At 38.9% G+C, this 23541-nt stretch overlaps 1 protein-coding gene across 2 annotated transcripts in view; it reads left to right on the top strand.

Annotated features, from left to right (window-relative positions):
* Positions 1-23541, top strand: part of gpc6b (glypican 6b) — a 149719-nt gene that overhangs the window by 32230 nt on the left and 93948 nt on the right. For both annotated transcript variants that reach the window (XM_084362758.1, XM_084362757.1), the window contains exons 3-4: positions 12374-12765; positions 19524-19689. In XM_084362758.1, the coding sequence (XP_084218884.1) occupies positions 12374-12765; positions 19524-19689 (558 nt within the window). The remainder of the gene's footprint in view (positions 1-12373; positions 12766-19523; positions 19690-23541) is intronic.

Raw genomic sequence — 23541 nt, 5'->3', positions numbered from 1 at the left:
TCTACAAGTGTTAAATAAGTGCAAAATTACTCAAAATTAAAGGGGCTTTCTTTTATGGGCCATATGTGAGAGGATTGTAAGATTGCGTAAAAAAAAGGGGGCTTTGCGGTGTCCATCGGTCTCCTACACAAGCCTGTGACAGTTCATTTAAGTTAATGCTGCTGGACTGTGGGCTGTGGAGAGCAACAGGAGCTAACTTTAATTTAGAAATGGAAATCCACCGAGCTCCTTTAAGTCTTTCTAACTGAGAAAATGTTCCCCATTCTATAGCGAGGTCCTTCTCATAACTAATTCACCATCCAACTCAAACTACGGGTCAATTAATTATGAGCAAGAGCTCACTGTAGAATGGGAAACGTATTCTGAGTTAGAAAGACTTCATTTAGAGTAATTTGGACACTACAGACACTTGCATTTTTTGTGTTAAGTTAAGGGAGATTGAATATTCTTTTGGTACTACAACCGTATAAGGCCATACTGAGCAAAGCTTATTAAAATCGCAATTCATGTACAAAAACTTCCTCACTTGCTGTCAATAAACTTTAATTAAGAGGTTATTCAGGGGAAACTGTTGGTGATCTAGTAGTTTAAGAACATGGTCGTGCAGAATAAGGCATTAATAAGTATTTATAATTCATAGAAAATTCCAATATGCTACGAAAATGCATTTTGAACAACTAGTTAGTGGTTAATACAATATGTGTTCCTTTATCTATAGTCATACCCAATAATGTAATCAGTACCCTTGGCATATACTGTGTTTAAATAACAAACCCCAATATGAAAAAGATCAGCTCTTGCCCCCCATTTTTTGAAAAATGCATAGTTTAATAATGTCTAGTTGTCATTATGAGGAAATGGCTGCCTGTAACCATCAAGCTTTGAAGACCTTAACTGACAAAATACATAATTCATCAGTGCCAGTATAATAAAATGTAATATAGCACTCCCTAAAATAGTGGACACACAGTGCTTTATAGAAGAACGAAATGAGAAATGTAGAAACCACACAATGTAAAGTTTAACAATCCAGTAAAGCCAAAGGAAACAAACGAGTTTAAAGTTTAAAGCTGCGTTTTGAGAGTGAGCTGAGACTTCTGCAGGAGTCTATTGAAAGAGCAGCAACAGAGGGAGCAGAGTGACCTGATTAAAAGGATATCATATGCCCAGCATGTTGCCATCTACAAGTACTGTACCGCTGTGGTTGATAGAAGTTGACATTATGAAATTAAGCTCATTTATTCTACAGTGAACGAAGCACATTCAGTATGACTAATTTATTTTCTTCTTCTCCCTGTGACATGATTTGCTCTTACAGGAACACAGAAACAAACTCCCTGCTTTCATGTACGAACACTGCTCATAAACGACATAAATCAAAGTTGATTTTGAGTGGTATTAGCAAATCAAGCATCCGAGAGCTGCACTTCTGCTGACATTTTTCCACTCTTCATTTCAAATCTATTTACTTGCTTGTCATCTGTGGGATTTAAATTGCAAAACGACCATCTCACTGTGAAACTGGAGGAGACTAGGGACCATGAATCTTAAATTACTTCTGAATTCAAAATTGTACCAGTGCAGAGCTGAGACTACTGAACCAGTGGTACATAACATCAGATTAATAATGCAAAATGGATGTCACTGACTACACGTACATGCACATGAATATTACACTATTATTTCGAGTATGACAATATTCAGAATTTGATTTGAGTCATGTAAACAGCACATCATCACTGAGTTTAAGCTTTTGTTCTGAATGTAGCATTTTCTCGTAAAGACAGTCAGTTTTTAGTTTTAATTTTGCATGCACAAAAGAAAAGCCCATGTTTCTAGTCAGAAAGTGAAACACAGCTACATTTAAGCCTTATGAATGACTTATCAAAGGTTTTTATATTGGATATGCACAACTGTAACAATGCCCACCTTTTCTAAAAGGTGTTTAAATGGATAAAAGAGGGAAGATGTGTTCGTAAACAGTAGTATGCATGGATGCATGTAAACAGGGATGTTAGTGGAATATTCAGTTTCCTTATTCCTACTCCATACTCGTTTTTTGAGGCCCAACACTGATTATGTCTGAAAACATATGTTTCAAATTGGTTAATATTGGACAACATATACGCCGATACTAATATCTGTGAAAGGCCGATATCGTCTGATAAAATCGGCGGATATGTTGGTCACACTAAAGTAGGAATACTGTCTTTTTCAGAATAAAAATATTTTTATGTATATGTATAGGTTTTCAGCTTTCATTTGTTGGTTGGTTTGTCAGCAGGATAAGAAAAAAACTACTGAAAGGATTTCCACAAATCTTGGATTGGGGTTGGTTCTTAGCCCAGAATAGACCCCATTACCTTTTGGTACTGATCCAGATAAAGGGACGGATCCAGGCAACTTTTCTTTTCACTTTCTTTAACATGGCGAGATAAGCTGTTTAACAACATTTATTGTTAATTTCTCAGGAATAATACATGGATCTTGAAAAGAATATGCTATGTACTGTATCTATGAGGAAGTACAAATACAAATCTGGATCTACACTGTAAATCTGACAAGGTAATCTTACTTTTAAAAAAAGATGGAGGAAACTAAAACCTCAAAATTAAAAGTAAAAAAGTAAAGTAGACTTATCAAGTTGTTCAAAGTTTTCACCTCGTACGTTACCTGCAACTTACAGTGTACACAATTTTGGTTGCACAAGCTAAAAAGGTAATAACATCTTAAAATGATAAGTCTACTGAACAATTTTTTCTTTCTATATATATAAATATATATATATTATGACAACACAAATATAACCTCCTCTTAGATCACAACTTTGAACAAAGACTCAGTCCAAAAGTACAAAAGTTAAGAGTCCAAAGTAGGAGGTCGAAGCACGACACATCGAGGTATATAGATATATCCAGTGTCAACAACTAAATTATGTTTGAGTGATTAATAGCGCAATTTGATCCTCACCAGTCAATGTCTTGTCTTTCTAACCTCATTCTTCTCAAACTATTCAGCATATTAAATGAAACGAAGACTATTCAGTTACAGCATGTGACTCTCAGATGATTGCACATTGCCCAGAAACTCAATGTCACAATGCCTGGGTGGTGTCTGTCTTGTGTTTTTTCCAGGAAAGATACACTTTCTTAGCTCACATGTGATTCCTGGAAGCGTGCATAAATAAATGAGTGTTATTTTGATCGGCCGCTGTCAGGATGGAGAATGTCAACGGGAGGACTCCACTGAGGGGAGGAAATGGGGTTTGTCCAGCAGCACTTAGATGCATGACTCCAGGCACCCGCTCTTCCTCTTGGGGTTTGCTGCCACTTTCCATAATTTCATCAGCGTCAAGGCAGATGCCATATGGAGGTTTCAGCTGTCTAGAGACTTTGTGTCTGCGGAGGTACTCGACTGACCACCCACTCGGGAAATCGGAGATATTGATCACTAGATTTGAATTTCACCCTTATCTGAATGTGTTGTTTATTGAATCAGAGTGGTTGTGTGGTTTTAAAAAAGAAATATCACGGATTTAACAAGCAAGTATTTGAAGGGTGACATAAGAGTCTGACTATATGGTCCTTAAAGAGTATTTTCTTTTCACAAAGCAACGCTACCAAAATAATTGCGTTGGCCTTGATACTCAGTCAGAGCACATAGTTAAAGATCTAAGCAAAACAGAGCTGTTAGTTCATTAGATGGTATTTTCCATCTATTTAGCACCTGGCTCTGGAGTCTGTGTATGTGTATATTTTCTTCTGTTTATGCAGAGTTTGTGGTGAGTGTTACTGTAGCTGACAGTAGCTGGCCAGCCCACGCATACCTGACACCGTAGCCTATGTGTCACAGTGAGAGGGCACAGTCTGACTATGCCAAGACCATCCGAGCAGAAATACAGAAATATCCACACAATAACCTGTGTTACACAGTCAGTGTGGTTGTGTAAATCTAAGAGACAAACAGCATCATCTGAAAACATCTGCAATGCAAAACATGCAGCAAAATCATGTGCGAATGTTCTTATTATTTTCACTGTAATACTCCTCAGACCCCAGAAAACAACTACTCTGAGAAATTAGAGAAATCTTTTCCACTTCCTCATTAAGGACTAAGTTAATTGCTAATCAATCGTTGCCCCCCTCTGACCATGAACACCGTGGTTCTGGGTAGCCAAACAGAATATTAATGTAGTTCAGCATCCACAGTTGATCTTTTAGAGTTATTCACTGTTAACACCGGTCAAAAATCTCCTGGCAGTCTATTAGGTTGATGTTAAGCAACTGGCACAAAATGGCATTAATTGTATTGTTGCACACTTAAAATCACTGGGTCGAAATGGACACCAAATTGCAAACTTAACATTGCCAACACCCATGTGTAGAAAACCATCAAGAATAATTTTGAAATCTTAGTCCTTATAAAGATTGGGCTATGTCTAATTCCTGTTAAAATTATTTTAAAGTTGCATGTCACTATTTGTTCATGATTGTCTAATATGTGAATCCTTTGCAGTGTTAAAAGTAATTTGCACACAATTTCTTTTGATGATAGATTTGTTCTAATGTTAGCTTGTTGTGTGTGACTCAGAGTCATAATAATATAATTTAAGTCTGGAGAAATAGCCAAGCATTAAAGGTCCAGCATGTAGGATTCAGTGGCATCAGGCTGTGAGGTTGCAAGTTGCAACCAACTGAGCACCCCTCGTTACAACCTCACTCAGCAGCTCACCCCTCTCTCCTCCCCCTGTGTGTGTGTGTGTGTGTGTTTTTCATTTGAAAAACACAAAAGAGTCTCTTTAGAGCCATAATGAAAAAAATAAATCATAATTTTACAGACAATAGCTCAAATTTTTAGTAGTTTTCTGTTTTAAATGCATATAAAACGATGTAGAATTACAGTGTTTCTTTGTAAAACGTTTAGTGTTATCATTTTATTGAAGGTATTCAATTGTGGAAATAATGGGAAAAATCTATAAAACAACAGTGTTTCACTGTTAAACTTATATTTAAATTATAGCACTTTATTTGAATTAGGATATTTTACACTAATTTCATGTTTTTGGGTTTGGCAGCCGTTGCTGTGAGTCTTCTGACCGGTTTTTGCTGTGGGTTTTTTATGTTTTTTCCATTCTGGGCTACTGTAGAAACATGGCAGTGCAACATAGCGGACTCTGTTTAAGAGGACCCACTCCCTCTGTATATGAAAAGACTCATTTAAAGATAACAAAAACATGTTGTTCCTTTGTTTCAGGTGGTTATGCACAAAAGAAAATGAATCCCCCTAAACCCTATAGACTGGACCTTTAATATAAAAAATAGCACTAACTCTGCGTAAAACCAACTGGTTTTGGATAAAGTTAACCCAGTTTTGCTATATTGACCACAACATGCAACCCCGTGATTTTTAGTATGAGGTTCCTTGTATCCTTATACAAAAGCATACAATGAAAAAGTATAAATAGATTCTCTCCTAACTCAGCAGCTATTATCCAGGTACCCTTGAGCAAAGCACTCCCCCTCAAGCCAGAAATCCCCCCTCAAAAGATGCCATCCATAGAAGGCCGAGCTGTGCTGGCGAGCTACCAGGTGTGATTGTGTGTGACTAGATGAATGTGAAGCTTGGTGTTGCTGAAAAGGGCATGCTTGCTCAGCAAATCCCTTCATCTGTTCAGAAGTCCTATTGGACAATCCAGTTGGAGACCGGAAGAGCTGGTGGGATTCAAGTCCCACAGTATCTCTGCACACTGTTGGATTTTTTATTAGGAAACATCTGTGACTGTAGAAATTCCTCTCAGTAGGATTTCTGATGGACAAGCTTTGATGTTTTTGGAAATACATGAGATTTACTTTAATTTTGTCAAATTCTGGTTTCTGTTTTTGAATTTTCACAGGAGTCAGGTGTGATAAAGACAGTATGTCAGTGGTCTAGCTGATATCGCTGTTGGTGTTCCCAGAACATCAGAATTATTCTGTTCAAGGGCCGTCATTGCAACTGACCAGTTTTTTACCTTTTTATTTAAAAAGAATAAGCTCACTACAAAAGCTCAGAATGTTATTTTCTGGTGTTTTATGTGTCATTGACGTAGCCTTTATCTCCAGCTTATGGCCCAGTAAGTGTTTGTGCATTTAAAAACATTTCTACATTATTATATTTTTTAAAAACGAATGTCGTGCGGACATATATATATACATATATATATATTTTCTAAACAGGGTGGAAACATATCCATATAAAAAGATATTCCTGTGGATAAGGCTTGGATTAGATCTCTCCCAAGCATACCATTTACAGTTAAATGTTTTTAATTGCCATTGTGCAACTCACAATAGGTCCCCTACAGTAATTAACACAAGAAAATGGAGACATAAAAGGTTCATGCTCTCAAGAGTAACACAGCACGCATAGCAGCTATATCAATGACCAACTGATGACTCGGCTTATGATTGGCATGTGGAATTAAAGTGGCCTTTTGGCAGCAACGTTTCTTGTTTCATGTACAGACACGAGAACTCAAGGAGTAGTCGTGTTATATTATGCTTTTTCAATGATCGCTCTTTGATTCTCCTGTTGGAGAAGACTCTGCTGGAGATAACAGACGGTTTACTCTGCTGCATGAGGGCCAAACAAGTCATTTTTTTCCCCCAGTTTATTCAGAGCAGCTTCACTGATACATTACAGAAAGTTCTGACAAGGTGTTGCTTACAGGAATGTGTTTTTCATGGACAACATCTGACACATCTTGCATTGAATTCATTAACTACCAATGAGTGCATTTGGCTGTTTCAGTACTTTTTGTGTCAAGGAGTGAGGCCTTGAAATCAAATGCTGCACTCAAAATAATAGATTGTAAAATTATAACAACACACAGGTTTCATTGCATAGTAGCTACCAAAGGACCTCTACAACGGTAGAGATTTTTTAATATGCAGAATTTTAGTAAGCGCCTCAAGGACTCTGTGATTTGATATTCACAAGAATAAATGCAAATTAAACCAGTATTTTTTTTTTTACTGGTTTATGCAGTTCCACAATATTTCTGCAAAAAATACTCAAATTGGAACAATACTTACAAATGCATGAAAATAACCCAGCCAACGTTACAAGCAGGTCAAACAAAATCCTTCCTGGACCTCAACATACCAACATGCTAGGTTGTCTTCTCAGGCAGAGGTGTGGACTGTTCAGCCTCCACGCCGTGGCAAGTTTTTAAAATCTCCTCCATCAAACACAAAATGAATCAAAAGTTTCACCAATTGAATCGACTCTTTATCAAGAAAGCCACTGAAAATTAATTAATTTCTGCCTGAAATGATCACAAAATCTCTTTCGGGGCTGATTGGTGAAGGGTTGTACAGAGGCCACATCTTTGACGAATGAAGGTGAACCAATGATCTATGTTCTCCAGATTTTTGCTGTAATTACATGACCTGATTGTATTGATTCCTAAATTGCTCTCTGCTCAAAAGCACCCAGCCAGTTGTAATCAGCTGCTCAAGATGTAAGACTGAAGCTTAACTGCGCTTCTGTTTAAGGATTTTATCAAGTTTTAGGAGTATTAAACCACAGATATCCCATTCAGGTGTTGATTGCACCCTGATTTATGGTTTTGATTAGTGTGTTTGAGCACAAATACGATTTCTGCTGGCACAGATGTTGAAGTGGCCCAGTGAGAATGTGTTCAGGAAGCTAATGACCGCACTGTGTTCTTTTTTTTATCATAGATTGTAATTACTCAAATTAAGAAGAATGAATTGTGGTGGAAAAACACGTTTTATCCTCCTGGTCACAGTTCAGAAGACTTTGCAGTAATTAACTCTGGAAGATGGAATCCCACGAGGTTCCCTCACAGTAGATGCCATCCAATCCACAGCTACCTCTGTTGGTTATGTGCTTATGACTAAAGGCCTCTGCACACCAAGTCTGTTATTTTCATTTGCATTTTTTAAATCCATTGATTTTAAAACATTATGCACGTAAACCTTGTCTGATGTGTGTATCCTCTAACAAAATGGAGCTTTAAAGCAGTGAAGATGACTTCTTGAAAAAAAAAAGAAAATACTTGGTCTATCCGCTCCTGAAAACAAGACAAGAGCAAAGAGAGTTTCGGAGGAGCTGTGGACTTACCCCGATTGCTTCCAGTTGTATTTCACGATGGATTGGGTCTATTTTATCACACTTCATCACACTGTTTTGTCACACTACGGTGGCTCTGAATAGTCAAACAACCCTCAAAATGCTTTTGACAGGCACGGAACAATGCAAAAAAAATCAAACCTGTTCGGAGAAAAATCACGAGTCAGTGTGCACGCATGACTGACACGCTGTGAAACATATTTATTTTTAAACGACTCAGTGTGTAAAGGCCTTAAATAAAGTAGACCCCGTCGTCTCTATTGTCTGCACGCAACTCGCCTTCTTCCATCATCCAGCCCAAAGATTTAAAATAAGAATGCTCTGTTTCAAAATTGCTGATATAAAGACAACTGACATCTCTGACATCCTGGAGAGCGTCCGCCAGGAGGTTTCTGTGAGAGGGAGCAGCTGTGGAAGCACAGAAACACAGGTTTTATCTTTATCACAGAGGAAAATGCCTCCGTGTAACCTCTGCACAGCTCCGTGCGCACAGTGAAAAGCCGGAGCCAAACTGAGCTTTATCAGCGAAGTGTTAAGAACTCTGTGCAAGTATTAGAATAAAACCCTGTCCAGCATTTCAGAATCATTATCCTCCGTCTGCAGCTCTTAATTACCGAGGATTTATGTTAGCCTTCCTCATCATTTTTACTCTCTGACATTTCACTAAATTTGCTATTGTAAAATATGATCCCTCACATGAATTTTCACAAATGAGATTAAGTTGTCTTTTTTATCTAAATATTTTAGTCACTCTACTGTTTTAGCCATCACTCCGAGGCCGTCCGCAATGCAATAATTCACTGTAATCACTCCAAAACAGAGCTTGGAGTTATATTGAATATACCGTCCACATTAAGGATAAATTTAGCCTTAATTACATGGGTTATATTCAATTAATATTTCAGCTGACGCACTGGGCTGAGGAGTTGACTGCATTAAGTTTTTTTTTTCTTCCTAAAATGCGCATTTTGAAATGAAATTAGTTTTGAAGTCTGTCATTAATCAGTGGGCATATCGCTCGGCACCACTGACTATTAAAAATAAGTCGCTGAGGGACAAATCATGCTCCAGGCTTTGCATATTTAAATAACTCACTGCTCACTGTAGTCTTTCGTTCATTATAGTTTCAAGAATGCTTAAAACAAAAGCCACATCACGAGTACAACGGAGCGTATGTGCTACAACAAGTCGTGTCCTCTTAAGATAACAGGAAATTATGTGTGAACGTAAAGTTAATTTTATCTGATCCCCAGAGGAAGTCGTACAGTTTACACTCGCTAGCACCTGATAAGACATGCTAATGGACGATAATTAAGTGCGATAGGCAAAGGGAACGACTGTAACGAGCATGAGGCATGTGATAGATCAGATTCATGCAGGATTAGAAGCTAGCATTTCTCCCGTGAACTTTACCCTCCAAGCTAACATCAAGTGAGTTATAATAGCTGCTTGCTGCCGGCAGCTAAAAATACATTCGTCTCAGTCAGGTAATAACATTGTGAGACAACGTCCTGTGTTTTCCACCCTAGCAGATGAGTCTTGCTTTCTTTCTGTTCTTCATATCGCTAACCAGATGTGATTTGGTGCGGTATAATGGACAGGCATGCCATTTTGTTTCTCCGCTGCCGTAGTATGCAATCTCCCCTGCACTGCTGAGCACTTACGACCTCTTCAGATCCATTACAGTTTTGTAAGGGCTGCTCTGATGAGTGACAGGGCTCAGAGAGACGGATCTCTCAGTGGATATGAGGTCAGAGTGTGTCATGTGGCCTCGTTACCATGAATTGTTTTACAAATGCTAATTCAGAGCATACTGATTGTGAGATACACAGGGGTATTGTATTAACAACGGACTAAATGACTGTGTGTAAAGTGGAAGGCGTTGCTTGTAGTGATGAATTCGCAGAGAATTATCACCCAGTTCTGTCGTTTTGCTCAACTCTACAAGGTTTTTTAGAGCAATTGAGGTGATTGCAACTTTACTGTTTTTGCTTCAGTTTCTCTGCTCTCATCAAGCATTTTTCATATGTATTTTAGTCACCGAAACTTGAGCCTTGAGAAAACAACATAGAGGAAACATGAAATGGCTCCATACAGTCCATCCATTTTAATACATGTCTTTCAGAAGCCCTGCAATCCCAAATGTTTTGTAAAGCTGTTATTTACACCATTGATGGCTTGCGCGCTAACACTTTTACCTCAGCAGCTTCCGTGAAGATTCCATCTTAAAAAGGTGTGTAAATAACATCTTTTCAAATCAGTTTGGGATCTCTGTGCTTCAAGGGACTTGGATTACACAAGCTGTATGGAGTCATTTCATGTTTTTTTTTCTTTTTCTTTAAGTTGTTTTCCATTCTGAAACGAGTCCCCATATTCTTCGGTTGTTTACGAGGACGCTGCAACGCTGTTTTGCTGTGAAGCTCAAGAAATGTTTTGTGGACTACATAACTTCAAGCTGAACTTTGAGCACTTTGAGCTCTGCATGCAGTAATTGTATAAATAGAATAAATAGAATCATGAAGAAAATAGTCAGCAGATGAAAGTAATCATTAGTTGCAGACCTACAAAATACTAAATAGAGCTCCTACTCAACCACCTAACACCGTGTAATCCTGCTTTAACAGCAATGCATGAGTAATAATAATCTAATGATTTCATACAGCAAATCAAATCAAATCAATTTTATTTATATAGCTCAAAATCACAATCACATTGCCTCAGTGGGCTTTACGAAACTGTACAGTGAAACGACATCCTCTGTCCTTAGACCCTCGATTCGAGTAAGGAAAAACTCAGCATATTGAGAAAAAAACCCTTTTAACAGGCGAAAAAAAGATGGAAGAAACCTCAGGAAGAGCCACAGAGGAGAGAAGCCTGCAGAACAGTCACAAGGGGCATTTTTCCGCATTGAGTACTACGTAACATTTACAATGCAGGACTTTTGATTACTACTAGGAGAGTCCTTATAGCTTTTCCACCACTGGCCGCAGGTCGCTGTTTTCAGTGACAAATCTCTAATAATCTGCCCCGCAGCAAACAGCAGATACACAACGCTAGCGACTGGCTGGCGGACAAAGTGCCGCATTCAGCAGAATGTTTCTGGTGGGATTTGTCAAGAGGCCAAAACGAAACTTCAAGAAAAACGCATATTGGGCTTGAATTTGTTTGGAACCAAGCTCCAAAGAAATGTTAATCAGTCTGTCACAAAAACAGGCAATCGTTTGCTAACATTTGTGCAATATTGTCTTTATGAGGTGCTAATATGTCAATATTTAATGTGCCTACAGCTCTTTCCGCTGCATCAAAGTGGCCAAAAAAATCAATTAATACTGCTTTAAAGCTTTGGATTGGACATATCACCCTATAAAAGACAATAACTGAGGAATATAAAAGACCTTCGGCCGTCTCCACTGTGCTTTATGGGACTGGAGTCTCCTCTGAAAGGTCTTGAACTATTTCACTTTGCAGTTAAATGTGCAGAGTTTTGAAGCCTATTTAAATTTTAATCTCGGCCCTTGAAAGACAGGACTATCATTATGGATACCAGATGGTGAGAACTATTATCATCTCATCCCAATTTCTGGTGAGTCGTAGAGGTCACAAGGCAAACAACAAGTGGAGCCTAAAAAGGAGCATGCGGGCAAACTTTAATGTGGAATTCTAATCATATTGAAGGATTATTTATTGCGCTTCATCCGACAGCATTCTGCTTGCTATATATGGGGCCGTATCCCAGTGCAAACCTGTATATAGGAAGTCGTATCGTCTCTATCACTGTACAGAGATGTGTTTTCAGGTTTACCGGTGAGCTATGGACAACACAGACCTCATAGTCTGCAAACACAGAGCTTATTGCTTTCCAGAAATACACGAGGAAGGCTCCCAATGCAATGTCAAACGTGGTTTGCTGGAGATAAGAATCAACAAAGATGTGAAGTCTCTTCAAAATGAAATCAACATCAGCAGCCATAATTGATTTGCTATTTTGGTATTTTTTGGTTGTCGGCGTGTTTGCTTTCGACTTTCTTTCCTTTTTTTAAGCAGCGTTGTAGCTCGCAATCTGACACTTTTAATGTACCTTTGCTGCATTTCTGGTTTAATCTCAAATTTAGGCAAGGTTCCCAGTGCATCTTATCAACCTACATGTATGCCATGTGCAGTACAATCTACACCAACACAGTCACACATGAAAGAAAATGAAGTTACACTGTTTTTCTTTTCTTTTTCCTCCACCCAGAATTCTTCCTGGAGCTACTGGAGAACACAGAGAGGTCCCTGCACGAGATGTTTGTGAGGACTTACGGCAAGCCTTACATGCAGAACTCGGCGGTCTTCGAGAACCTTTTCGCCGAGCTGAAGCGCTATTACACGGGGGGGAACGTTAACCTGGAGGAAATGCTTAATGACTTCTGGTCGCGGCTGCTGGAGCGTATGTTCACACTGCTCAACTCCCAGTACGTCATCACTGAGGACTATCTGGAGTGTATCAGCAAGTACACCGACCAGCTCAAGCCCTTTGGAGACGTGCCCAGGAAGCTCAAGGCTCAGGTTACCAGGGCATTCATCGCTGCACGCACATTTGTCCAAGGGCTGTCTGTCGGCCGGGAGGTGGCCCAGAGAGTGTCAAAGGTAAAAGTGCTTACCAAGACCTGATTAAAGGTGCATTATGTTGTTTTAGGGAAGATATTTTAATCAGAAGAGAAAGATCTTCGTTCATTGATCGTCACGACTGAAGAAAGTGAATAAGCAAACTGTCATCAAAGGACATTTCTGAGTTTTAAATTAATATTTTCTAAAACTACAGAGTGCACCTTTAACTGCTTTCTTCTGTCATTTACAAAACCTGAAACAAAACTATATTTCGGCTGATTTCACTTGCTGATCCAGTTGAGAAACAGCATTTGACCTGAGCTGAAATTAAGACTTGCTGTGTATCCTGCACAAATTCTCAACAAGCCCAAGGTCTTGTGTGGTGTTTATGCAGCAAGCACACATTTCCCCCTGGTTTTCCACATGAACAAGTTCCTCCAAGATACTTTTCTATCTAATGTGTTCTCTCTCGGCGCCTGTCTTCAGGAAGTTTGGGCCTCAAGGCGCCTTGTTCAGGTGCAGTGTTGAAGGTTTATGTGGATTGCTCAGGAGAAACAATGAAAAAGTGGAGAAAAAGAAATTCCTGCCATCACGGTTTATTGCTCTATCGCCTAATATTTGTTCACCCCGTATATACAGGCGCCATTAATCATGCGTTGCCTCAGTATTCTGTTTGATGCGATGTAATCTTAATGTAGCTTCTGCAGTATATCACACTGCCCTGGGAGTGTGTGTAGTTCTGATCATGTACGAAGTAAGATTAAAGGGAAAAGCAAGAGGGCTGAGGCTTGGATTTAGTCACACTCGACAACAACAGGGCTGTTTCTGCACGCCTTCTTATGGGATGAGAGAAGCACCGATAAACACTGCACCGCAAATCCCCAGCCACCCTGGTTTCCTTTCACTACTGTATTGATATCAGATAGATTGGATTATCAACACTATTATAAATATTTATAGACCTGCTGTAGAGTATATAAACAGAAGGCAATGAAAATATTGTAGCCCTCAATCATCAGAGACGGGGAGGCAGACCTGTGGAGGAGATAGAAACTCAACATTCATTCTCGTGCACTCGGTGAACTTTCACCATGTTCCCTTCGCTGTGTGTGTCACCCCCCCCCCCCCTCCTCCTCGGCAGTAGTAGCGGTGGGGCTCATTTAGGAGCTGCCACAGACGATGTGTTGTTAGTATGCGTTTACTGAGTTACACCTCGCGCTTCTTACAAGCCAGCATGTCCCAGCTTCCCCTCTTGACATTTCAGTGAGACCCGAGATCCAGGTCATGTGTCTGGGACTGCAGCTCTTTGATCCCTCGGGGTATAAACTCATCACGAGGGCTTGGGTGTAAGCATAATGGAATAAGACACCCCGCTGGAGGTGACTGTTGCACAGCGCCTCTAAGATGTGACACCCATGCTTAAAGCTGCTGAGATATATATTGAATAAAAGTAGATGTTGTAGTGCTTTATTTTCTTTTCACAGCTTAGGTGACAAAACACAAAATCCAGCGTAACTTTGAAGAAGCAGGAGTCTGGATCTCTCCCTGATCATTACCCAAACACTACGTCTGCTTCTGTTTCTTTGAAGTGATTAAAATCTTATAATCATGTGTCTGGTTATTTATATTATATTATATGTGAGTGTATGAGTGCGCACGCTGTAATAACATGGCAACGGGTTTGACAGATGCAAATGTGCAAACAACACTGTGCTGTGTTTCTGTTAAAGCCAATGTGCGTCAACTTTTTAAAATGAAAATGTTTCAGTGTTGCTCATTATGTTGCGGGTGTATACACAAATCCAAGGACGCAGCGTTGTAAAAAGTATCTAAAAGTCATACTTGAGAAAAAGTAAAGATGAAATGTCAAAATGTTATTTTTTTAAAAGTGAAAGTCTCACATATACGAATAGTAAAAGTCTTAAAGTATCTGGTAATAAAGGTACTTACGCATCAAAACCCATTTAAAAGTCATGTTTTCATATATTTATGTACATGTATGTACAGACTGTATACCATGTGACAACCAGTTATCAGATGGTCGATTATAGGATCAGATATTCAGCATTTTTATAAATGTGCTACATCTGCAAAGTAACTAGTAACTAAAGTTATCAAATAAATTTAGTGGAGTAAAAAGAACAATATTCACCTGTAAAAATGTACTGCAGTGGAAATATAAAGTAGCAGAAAATGGTAACACTCATGTAAAGTGCAAGTACCTTAAAAATAAATAAATAAATGTACTTAAATGTAAGTACAGTACTTGTAAATGTACTTAGTTACATCACAACACTGACCGAAAGTAGACTGTAAGTTGCCATTACTGTGATGCTGTCTCCCTTCAATTTTTGCGCCTTTAAAATCATTTTTCTCCTTTAACCTTTACTTTTTATGTAATGTTACTTGTGACACAATGTGCCTGTGCAGTTCTCAGCTGAATGTGAACAACACGAGCCTTTACTTCATGAAAAGTGCCTCTGTGAGACCTTTCAGTTCACAGAGATTCCCTGGGCGTGCAGATGACCAAGATGTTCACCAGAGGAGGATCAAAAGCAACTGTTTATTATAGTTTAACTAATATTAGTCAGTCTGACACTCTACAAGTGACCAGTTGGTGTTTAGTTGCTCATCACCAGGCAATTAATAACATCTTACAAAGAAGAAAAACATGACATGTCTGACAAACTGTTACAGACCTGGGATCTGTATTTACCACAGTGGCGTTTCCCTCAGGAACTGTGGGGGGCGCTAAATTGCACAAATTTCTACACAATGTTGCTTTAAGACCGGCATCTGTAAAATACCCTCATCAGTAACTGGGGGCCTGCTGTCTGACATCGTCAATCCAACTACCCATACTACTGTCCCTGTCAGCAGGCAGCAGCAGACACTGAGTCTCTACGACTCGCCGTCACAGTAATGGCGGCACCGTTAGATGGCAGAACACACAAATCGGTCGCCATAAGTGAATCATTGTCACGGGGGGAATCATTCATGCTGGCGCTTAATTGGATTTTTCAAAATTCATACAATAGAGTGAAAAACAAGTCCATTTGTTATTATTATTTGGAAGATTCCCAGAACTTAAAATGTGAGGAAAGGTGACACACTAATCTGTATTTGTGGAAAGTTATTAGAATGTGGAAGATAAATATACGTAGTTGATATAATTAGCTAAACTAAATCTATCTAACTTTGGTAAAATAAGATCTGGATGAGGAACTTTAACAACCACAACCGCACTACTTCTTCTGCGCTGAATAATTATGATTAAAAATAATAATGCTAATTGCAAAAACAGTGATTATTTCTCCCCTGGCGTCTGAATCTGCTGAGAACAGACTCTGTGAGGCTGCCTGATACCTGTGTGAGGTGTGATAGATGTTGGCGGGAGCATTTTTACAATATTTAGTGTTGATTTCGTATGTGACAAGTCACAGCGGTCTTCTGTGAGGTCGTGTGTGAGGGTTTGTTATTATCAGAGCCAGACTCTGTGGGGCTATAGGAAAAATATCTCCTCTCCTCTCTTTATGACACTTACCACTGGGCTGAGAGAGGGGAAAGGATCCGGGCACATCAAACATTAACACATATCGCCGAGAGAAGGTCATCCATGTTTTTGTCTCCCCCAGGCTGTACTGTAGCTCACTTTATTCTGGTCTTACAGGGCAAAATATCCACACTGCTTTATGAGAACATGTTGAATTGATCATAATGAGCCAATCATTGCTGCGCTGCACTTACCTTTCCTTTTCAGAGCTGATTTTGAGATATTATTGCTTGTTTTTAAAACATTTTTCATGGTCATGGCCCCTCAGCTACTTCCCCAAAAGCCTAATTGGCGCTTGACATCTTTTGGCAGGGCCCATTTAGCCTTTAAGTGTGTCCAAAATCACAGTTTGTCACAAAGAGGCTTTGTTGTCGAGGCCCCTCAGGCAGGCAACATCGTGTTTTATTATTATTATGTCGCTGGTGTTTGTGGAATGCTGTCATCTCATTTTTTATATTTATTAATTTGCTTATTTAGTATTTTCTTTAGCATCTATTGCTGTATTAACCTTGTTTTGGCTGCAAATCACTTTTTATAAATAGATAAAAAGCTGTTACAGTCAGACACCACTCAGCAGGAAAGCCTCAGCGTGAAAGTGTAACTTCGTATCTCCCTTTACTTAAACGTTGGTGGCCTACAGAGGGGAAGTTACACAGAAACTAGGTAGAAAATAAAAATAGAAAGATCAGCCTGAGTTAAGCAGTAACCATTGGTCAAATGAATTATCATCTATTTACTAACTGCTTATTTGAGAATAGAATATTAATATTATATAATAGTGGGGTTATTTCCTTTTTTTCAGGTTATTGCTGTAATTTGTGGGTAATTTCAAAGATATTATTAATGCTATGTAAATATGCAATCTGGTAATTAAATCCTATTTACCATGAAATTTGTGTTACCCAGTGGCACATGATACAGGTGCAGTATATGTGTGGGAATCTGTTGTTGGTGGCTGATCTCCAGTCAGTAACTCAAACAAAGGATATTTTAGACATTCTCCCTACTGAATAAAATAAACACACATTCATAAGAGAGATACAGCTTTCGGTGTCTCCCTAAGGAATCACCTCCAGAGTGGGGCCGCTGTAGCTCGGGAGATAGAGCAGGTCGCTCAGCACTCGGAAGGTCGCGGGTTCAAATCCCTGTCTCCCCCGGCTGCATATCAAAGCATCCTCGAGCAAGATACTGAACCAAATTGCTACCTTGCATGGCAGCCTCTGCCATCAGTGTGTGAATGTGACAAGTGCTGTAAAGTGCTCTGAGTAGACTGGAAACTGCTATAGAAATGCAAGGCCATTTACCGAAGTTGATGTTAGATTTTTGCCCCGGCACATTTCCTTTTTCACATTCTTCACATTTTAGCAGAAGCTTCTGTCCAAAGCAACTTGTGATAAGTGCATGTAACATGAGCTGGATGTCGCCAAAAGTCTTTTCTGCATCTCCCCTACAAAAACGAGATTGTGCAGTGTCTGGGTTTAATTTGTATTTTTGTAAACGAAAGGAGGCATTAATAAGTGCTCGCATGCTGTGTCTGTTTAATCCGAAAATGTGGATTTCAGATGCTTAATAAGATGCTTGTTGGTGCTTCATGGAAAACAGAAAGAAGTCCATTAGCAGCGACCCAGGAGCCTTCACTTCAGACATTTTGACAGGGCTCCAGAGTGCCCAAGCGTTCAGCCTGCATTTTAGAAGTTACCCAAAAAAAAATCATTAAAGTTAGCAGGTCACACAGTCAGGTTTGTATTTGCTATCTGAAATTTCAGTGTACTTGCTTGGCACGTGGCAAAAACAGATGGTCAGTGATAAGAGGTTGCACTTTGGTCCGTTCAGAGTTGAACAGCTGATACAGCCAATGGTCAGATCTTTTGTGTAGTACCATCACAAAACCTTCTAAATGAGACAAATAAAAACGTAACACCAGTCGAGTCGATTTTGATTTAGGCCTAAGAGGGCTTAATAATGTGCACAACATAACATATTCTCTGTTGTTATCCATTGAAGCACTGAGCTTTAAAAGAGCCAGAATGAGCCGAAGCTTAGTTTGGATCAGCTACTTGTGCCACAATGCTTCAATAGGCTGCTTCTCCCTAAAAGGACTTAAGAATCTGTAGTTCTGTGCATCTTTCTCTTTGTAGGCAATCTGTCCATAATGATCATCTGTCTTGGAAAACCTTTAAAAAGCCTTATGTTTAGGGATTTGTTTAATGTAGAGCTTATTTTTAGGATTAGACACAGCAACACTATATGAAACAAATTCAAACACTCACTTTAGTGGCCTGATTGATTGTTAAACTTGTCCATTGTGTGGTTGTTTTCCACCATTTTAAAATGCATTAAGAGTTTACTCGTGGCTAATAAATTACTTTAAATTTTATCCACTAAAGTAGTCCTGTGGTTCAGACCAAAACAACTCGACGGGGAGCGAGGATACTGTGGTAAAATACATCTATTAAATACAACATAAGTCATCGGTGTGGGTACTGATTATATGTCTAGAAATACATTATTTTATTTTAGCATTCTTAAGCAGTTCATGTGTGATTGCTGATTTATTTAGCTAAATTTATGATACAAATATCAACAGAATACTTTTCTTAAGAGGTGCTTTGAATATCTGTCAAGCAAACCAAACAAGAAGCTAAAGTTAGGGCTAGGTGCTAAAATGACATATAAAACTTTATTGCTGTGAAGTAATCTGTGAAAAACACACCCAAAGAAATATTGTGTCAGTGATTTTCCTTGTTTAAAGTACGTGTTATGTATTAATTTGGGCTTTGTATTTCTCAACGTGTTTTTAGCTTAATGACAAATAGAACTGTCTCGAGAGAAAGATAGAAAAACTGAGATACAAAATGCTGGAAAATTAATTCTAGCTGATGAGCGAGCAAATAAGTATTTCTCTTTATCTAATAATTAACATTTAAATGCAGATGAAACTCTCTGACAATGATCACACACACTGTGATTGACACCCGAAAGTGCTGGGTCAGCAGAACGTCCCTCTTATCTCAGCTCTAGTGCCACACTAATATTAATCTTTTCAGCTGACTGATTATTCTGATGAAATTCAATTTTTTTTCTAACTTCGAATCCTCGATTGTGTTGCATTGAGGTAAAATAAAAAGGGAAGTGACAAACATGTAAATCCTCCTGGAATCGATGCAGTCACTAAATGACAGAAGTGTTTTGAGACGTGTTTTCCCGGTGCTAACGACCGCTGTCACACTCTGTGCTCTTGCAGGTGAGCAGCACTCCGCCATGTATCCGAGCACAGACCAAGATGTCGTACTGCACCTACTGTCAGGCCATGCCAAGAGTCAAAGCCTGTAAGAACTACTGCCTGAATGTCATGAAGGGCTGTCTGGCTAATCAAGCTGATCTGGACCCAGAGTGGAACCTGTACATCGGTAAGTCTTATCAAGCGTGACTCCTTCACCTGTCATTTACAATCATACCAATTAGATGTCTTCTATAAATATGTATACCTGGGTGTGTGGCTTGTATGGCTCTTCAGTAAATGGGACTCATTTCTTAAATTGCACTAAAAATGATTTCTGTTAAATAATCTTTCAAGTTGCATGTTTACAACCAGCAAACTACTGCAAAACAATGAGCTGAAAGCCGTTTTAAGAGTGTTGAGTTGGAGGGATCGAGAATAGCCGCAAGCAACACTCTTACATTACAGGGACTAACTGGATTCAGTTTAGCGATAATGTAGATTTACACCTTTTGTCTGTCATGCTCATGAAAGAACAAAAACAAAGAGTCGAAAGAGAAATCATTCAGGCACTTTCATGTTGATGTCTGATGGAGGTAAAGAGAGGTCACAATTATCACGCCATTTGCATCACGTGGTTTCTTTCAAGAGCAAGGATGTTATAATTACACCCGGACACAGCCATGGAGGCGAAGTCCCATTCATTTCGATGAAAGCTGCTCAGTGGCGCATGAAGCCAAAATGACTCGACCGTCTTCCGCATAATTTCCGCATTGTGGGGCCCACAGAGCATGCAGACCTCACCGTGTTAGCTTATGGGGAAAAGTCATTTTGGGCCCCTGTGCATCACATGACAATGTAAATACTGTACACTGTTTGGCCACAACAAAAGTTGGCTTCAAAGCCTGGCGCTCCTCCTGGGGGATTGGTCAAGACTCTTGGTAGGTTTAGGGTAGTTGCCAGTTTGCCAGTTTTTGGAGAGAAAAAAAAGGAAAAAGTTCTACAGTATGCATCCAAATACTAAACTGCCCTAACATTAACAACATAAATGTTAGCTAGTGTTAGCAATGTTAACGTTAGCTAACTAGCATTAGCAACATTAACGTTGGCTAGATAGATAGTGTTAGCAATGTTAAAGTTTGCTAGTGTTAGCGTTAGCAATGTTAATGCAACAAACTGTCAACCACATCACAACAGTGGTGTTTTGATGTGAATACAGTGGAAGGAGGGAGATGTTCCACATTGAGTGGGTAAATGTTATCAATACCATCTTAACATTTTAAATGTTCACGTTAATGAATCAGGATTTTTAGCACATAAAATGATTTCTTCTTCATAAACAATAGATCTGAATTTACATTGTTCAGGTTTCCCCTCGCTGAAATCTCCAGGATGCCAAATTAACACAATTAGGTGTTGAGGTGCTAATAGAATTCAAATATCCGGCCTGCCTTTGCTTCCATGATGTTGGGTGTTTCTATCGGCCCAAGCATGTTGAATGTATGTAAATCAATAGTAAAGAATTTTACCACGGTTTTCTTCAAAATTTCAAAATGAGTTGATATGATAAATAAAGTAAAAGAAGCTCAGGTTAAAATGTTTACCTTGCAGCTCTGCAGGATTACAGAAATAGGTGTGTTATGCTGTCATGTCTTACTTTCTATTCTAAGCGAGGTTACAGCTGGTGCTGTGTTGTTATCATGTTTTGACAACATCAGTTCCATCGACACGCAGTGGGCTCCTTCGGATAAGAAGGCGCTTTATTTGTCATTCTTTTATCAACATTTTTTTCCTGCATAATAAAAAGATTTTATTCATGGGATTCTGCCCTCCTGCTGGGCTAAATGGGGACTTGTAATAGGGCAGAAGTGCACCACGGGGAGTGTCAGGTTTTGTGAAGAGAAGTTCAATAAGAACTTGTTCAGCTCAGAGACAAGAAGTACACACATGAATGTAATATTTATATATTTATTTAATATTTCATAGAATACCTTACACAAATGACTCCTGCTGTCATTTAGATAGGCTCGTCCCGCAGGATTGAACGAAGGCTCCGACAGTGAAAACGTGACCAGGCTGCTGTGAGAAACAGAAAGGAGGAGCTCTGAAAACACTCAATACTAAAATTGTTTGTTTATAAAGAAAACATGATGCAGCAGTCTTGTGAAGAAGTTGGCAAATATATTCGGTTCACTGTTTTCTTACCTCGTGTTTGAAATTCTCTTTTCTCTTCCCGTGAAATGTTGAAACTTTTTCACATGACTCATTCAGCCCTCCGGGGTGTTTGCACAAATGTATCTAATCAATTGTGATTAGGGCCAATTAAACGTCACGGAGCAAAACTTTTGATTTAACATTTCTAAATTAAGGAAGGGGCTGAGAGGTTTGTTTATCACTTCTTTTCACTGGATTTCTGCAAAAACGAATGCTCTTAAGTCATGCAATTGAAATCTGCGAAAGATTTGATCAATTCTATCTCGATTTATCCACCTGCCTATATACTGTTTAACTCTGAAATATGCCATGTGTTGGGTAAATCGAGTTAGTTATTCTACTGTAATAGTAGTATTGGCCCTGACATAAACCAAAGCGGTCAGCTCCTAAACAGAACCTCAGGATGCTCTAACTACCTTCTACTGGGATTTAAAGTGATATCTGACCACTGTGGGACAGAAACACACACAGCAACAGAGCCCTCTTTTCTATTTTTTTCAGCTGTTGGCAAACAAATGCCTACAAACGCATCCCGCAGAGTCAGAGCACCTGATGACTCTACCTCCAGTGTTCACTCCCCTTTTATACTGATTTTCCCGAGAAAACATTGTCTGTTTTTTTTTTGTTTTTTTTTTTTGCTTTTGGCTCTCTTGATGTTCAGTCATCCTCACCAGTCCCTCGTTGTCTTTGGCGCTCGGCCATTTTACGCTGGGCATGTAGTGCACAACCAGCTTGTGTAAGCTTATGACCTTGGAGCGGCTGCACAAAGTTTCGTGCCAGTCTTTGTGAGAGCCACTGGGACTGTGTGGACCAGCAGACCAAAACAATGAGCAGCTCAAAGAGGGTGAAAGCTTCAAAGAGCTCGGGGGTGGAAAGTTTTTATACATATTTACAATTTTACATTTATACAAGGTAGACATATGAAGAATAGAAAAAAATCAAACAACCACAACAAAACAAAAACAGCACCAACAACAAAGAGTACAGAACAGTATAACATCAATAACGTACACTACAATGCATCACAATTAAATATTTATTTCATTATTATAGATTGTACTTTGCCTACAGTATATAGGAGGAGCCAAGGTTTCAAAATAAAAGTCAAATAGGGCTGCTCAGAACATGTCTTTATTAATTGCAAATACACAATGCTGAAACACAAAATCCCCGATTCATAACAGAATTGTATTTGGTATCGCTGATCATGTTGACTATTCGTTCCACATTGGGACACTTGAAACATAAATAAAAACATAATGTCATAATCTGCTAATCCTTTCTGACATAGGCTCAACTGAAAACAGTACAAAGGCAAGATTTTTAATGTTTTAGCTCATCAGCTTCATTGATTTTTACCTTCACAAGGAGGTTATAGGTTAAGATAGGGCTTTTTTTTTCTGAGGGACGTATATAGGTGGCTGGTATCTAGAGTCCACTTTGATGTGATCCTAGATCTGGTGAGCTTAAAGAGGCAGTATGTAGTTTTGGACATGAAATTCAGGCTCAGAAATATTTAAATATTAAATATAAATATTTATTTTTTCCATAACTGAATAAACAAGCTGTTCTCAGAGGAAAATAAGGCCCCCAGAGAACCGTTTGAAGCTAGAAAGGTGGCAGGGTCCGCCAAATATAAACAAAGTAAAACAGTATGAAGCTGTGTTGTTCTTTAAGGTCAGATTGTTTATTCAAAATATTCAGTGATGAAAACAGAAGAGTTTACTTTGTGTAGGCATACAACATCAGTCAATGAAGATCTTTCTCTTCTGATTAAATTCTTTATTTCTAATTTAAAACTACATAGTGCACCTTTAAATCATAGTTA

The sequence above is a fragment of the Pagrus pagrus genome (genome assembly GCF_965226575.1).
Source record: "Pagrus pagrus genome assembly, chromosome: 9".
Lineage (NCBI taxonomy): Eukaryota > Metazoa > Chordata > Actinopteri > Spariformes > Sparidae > Pagrus > Pagrus pagrus.
The sequence above is the reverse complement of the archived record's forward strand: the minus strand, read 5'-3'. Positions and strand labels throughout refer to the sequence as shown.